Below are 3,470 nucleotides of genomic sequence, written 5' to 3'. Positions count from 1 at the left end.
ATACACCTAAGGTGGTGGGTTCGAACCCAGCCTGAGCCGCCAAACAACAATGATGGCTGCAACCAAAAAATAGCCAGGCGTTGTGGTGGGCGCCTGTGGTCCCAGCTACTTGGGAGGCGGAGGCAGGAGACTCGCTTGAGCCCAGGAGTTGGAGGTTGTTATGAGCTGTGATTCCATGGCACTCTAGCCAGGGGGACAGCTTGAGGCTCTGTCTCAAAAAAAAGAAAGAAAGAAAGAAATTTATACCAAGATCCTCCTATAGGGCGGCACATGTGGCTCAGTGAGTAAGGCATCAGCCCCATATACTGAAGGAGGCAGGCTCCAACTCAGCCCCAGCCAGCTAAAACAGCAATGAGAATTGCAACATAAAATAGCCAGGTGTTGTGGCGGGCACCTGTAGTCCCAGTTACTCAGGAGGCTGAGGCAAGAGAATCGTTTAAGCCCAAGAGTTGGAGGCTGCTGTGAGCTGTGACACCACAGCACTCTACTGAGGGCAACAAAGTCAAACTGTCTCAAAAGAAAAATGATCCTCCTGTGATCTCACTATGGCATAGGGACGAGAAATTGTAAAATAAGAGGAAAGGGTAAGGAAAGGAAGACAAAAAACAAGCGGACAGGACAATGACAATGTTAAGAGATTCAGGAGACAGAATGATGGAATGTAGAAAAATTGTGGGGGAAAAATGTTGAGTGCTACTTACTCAAATAGGAAAGAGCATTTACATCTACCTTCCAGCCCCAAGGCACCTTTCTCATGCCTAACAAAACTGCCTTGTACCCCTTTCTCACACTCACCATGATCCCTGGCTTTCTGGATAGCTTGGGTCAACCTCTTGTGCTGCTTCATACAGACACCTGTGGAGAGAAAAATGGAAACTTGGTGCTTATTCTCATATCACTAAATAAAAGAACACAATTACATCTGTATGGTGTAAAGGGCTGCATGAAGACGACTTGGCTTTACCTAATGACCCTGTTCTCTCGTCCCCTCCGTGGGCCACAGTTTCCGCATGTGCCCAATGGGAAGAATCCTCTCCCTTTCTCTGAAAGCTGAGATTAACATTCAGGAGGATCTAACCACTACAGAGAAGCCATTTAATAGTAAAGGCTCTAGGACATGGACCAGAACACAATTTGAAGGGCAAATGTAGTTAGTGAGAGGTTTCAGTTGGACAGTCCAGAAAAAGAACCAATAAAGGAGATTTCAGAATTGTGGAAGACAATCTAGAGAGCAACAACAATAGTCTTAGCTTTTTACAGCTTGACTATAAGAAAATGATAACAAAACTGATTGAATTGCCACTCCCATAATGAGGTTCAGATTCACTACAAATTTATCTTGCTTCAAGAGCAGGAATTGGCAGATTTTTTCTGATTAAGGTCATATAATAAATATTTTAAGCCTTACAGGTTCTCTGGTCTATGTCTCAGCTACTCAACTCTGGACTGTAAACTAGAAGCAGCTGTAGACAATAAGAAAAGAAATAAATATAGCAGGGACAGACTTGCCTGGTATCTATAGTTAAGAGAATAAATATAATCCTGAATTAAGATTATTAAGAAAATTTTAAGAGTCCACATTTGAAAAATCTAATTGAATTGACACTGTTATCAAAGAATTTAGCTGATAATTTGTGAAGAAATCCTTCTGTAAAAACGAAGCAACCCTATAGAAAGAAAATCACCACCATTTTATATTTTAACAACTATATTTAAGTAGTTTGCTTACAGAAGTACTTGCTTGTACCTTTTATGCTTATGTAACTGTTTAGCATGTGAGTATCCCCATTAAACCATGATTTAAAAAAGGTTTAACCAGATGGTGGTGCCTGTGGCTCAGTGAGTAGGTTCCGGTCCCATATACTGAGGGCAGCAGGTTCAAACCCAGCCCTGGCCAAACTGCAACAAAAAAATAGCCAGGTGTTTTGGTAGGTGCCTGTAGTCCCAGTTACTCGGAAGGTTGAGGCAAGAGAATTGCCTAAGCCTAAGAGCAGGAGGTAGCTGTGAGCTGTTACGCCATGGCAATCTACCGAGGGTGACAAAGTGACATACTATCTCTTAAAAAAACAAAAAAAAAGGTTCAATTAGACTTTATACCACACACAAAAACCACTAAACAAGTATCTGTTGTCCAACTGCACAAATTAAGAGTGCCCCCAGGAAAAGCAATTCTGGTGGTGGTGGTTATGATGGACTAACCTGTGTATGGAGCATGAAAGATGATACCTGTATGGGCACAGACAAACTGTTCCAACAGCTTCACGTTCTGTGGGGGAGAAAGGTAGAGAAACAGAAGAGAGCAGCAAGAGTTATCAAAACTGAAAGTGCACAATTTCCACACACTCAACTAGACAACCTTCAACCATTTCACAAGCACAGCTCATATTCTGTCACTGTGACTCAAATAGAAGTCTCTTCTGCAGGGGTTACATACACACATATATATAGATAAATTTTTTTTTTTTTTTTTTTTTTGAGACGGAGTCTCACTCTGTTACCCTAGGATAAAGTACCATGGCATTAGCCTAGTTCACAGTAGCCTCAAAATCCTGGGCTCAAGCAGTCCTCCTGACTTAGCCTCCCAAGCAGCTGGGACTACAGGCACCTGCCACAATACCTTACTAATTTTTCTATTTTTAGTAGAGTCAGGGTCTGCTCTTGCTCAGGCTGGTATGAAACTCCTGAGGCTCAGGAGCTCCTGCTGCCTTGGCCTCCCAGAGACTAGTATTAAAGGCATAAATCACCACACCTAGCCAGCAGGGTTATATTCTGGTTTTTGAGACAGATTCTCACTTTGTCACCCTTGGCATCATAGCTCTCAACAACCTCCAACTCCTGGGCTTAAGTGATCTCTTGCCTTAGTTTTTCTATTTTTAGTAGAGACGGTTTCACTCTTGCTCGGGTTGTTTTTTGTTTTTTGTGTGTGCTTTTTATTTTTTGAGGCAGAGCCTCAAGTTGTCACCCTTGGTAGAGTGCTGTGACATCACATCACAGCTCACAGCAACCTCCAACTCCTAGGCTCAAGCGAGTCTCCTGCCTCTGCTTCCCAAGTAGCTGGGACTTCACGTGCCTGCCACAATGCCTAGCTATTTTTTGGTTGCAACCATCATTGTTGTTTGGCGGGCCCAGGCTGGATTCAAACCCACCAGGTCAGGTGTATGTGCCTCAGGTTGGTCTTGAATTGGTGAGCTCAAGTGATCCGCCCACCTTACCCTCCCAGAGTGGATTATAGGCACAAGTCATCACACCTCGCCCAGGGGTTAAATTCTAAAGTCAGCCTTAAGACATAAATCTGGGGATTGCTATTGGTAATGACGTTGCAATGTCCACGTATAAATGATTAACGTAGCTAATAGCATGATGAACATAAGGTATATATTCACTAAAAGGAATTTTGCAGTTTTAATTAAAAAGAATGACTCTCAGCCAGCAAATCAATCACAAGAGAGGAGACTCTTTTTTTTTTTTTT

General features: G+C 42.8%; 1 protein-coding gene across 1 annotated transcript in view; it reads right to left on the bottom strand.

The window, feature by feature from the left end:
• Positions 1–3,470, bottom strand: part of MRPS18B (mitochondrial ribosomal protein S18B) — an 8,842-nt gene that overhangs the window by 1,222 nt on the left and 4,150 nt on the right. Inside the window, exons 5-6 of the mRNA XM_003789262.3 lie at positions 2,200–2,266; positions 796–855 (exon numbers count right to left, since the gene is read on the bottom strand). Coding sequence (XP_003789310.1) covers positions 796–855; positions 2,200–2,266 — 127 coding nt within the window. The remainder of the gene's footprint in view (positions 1–795; positions 856–2,199; positions 2,267–3,470) is intronic.

The sequence above is a fragment of the Otolemur garnettii genome, unplaced genomic scaffold (genome assembly GCF_000181295.1).
Source record: "Otolemur garnettii isolate 467f Iridium unplaced genomic scaffold, OtoGar3 scaffold00031, whole genome shotgun sequence".
Taxonomy (NCBI): Eukaryota; Metazoa; Chordata; class Mammalia; order Primates; family Galagidae; genus Otolemur; species Otolemur garnettii.
Note: the sequence above shows the minus strand (reverse complement) of the source record. Positions and strands in the feature narration are given on the sequence as shown.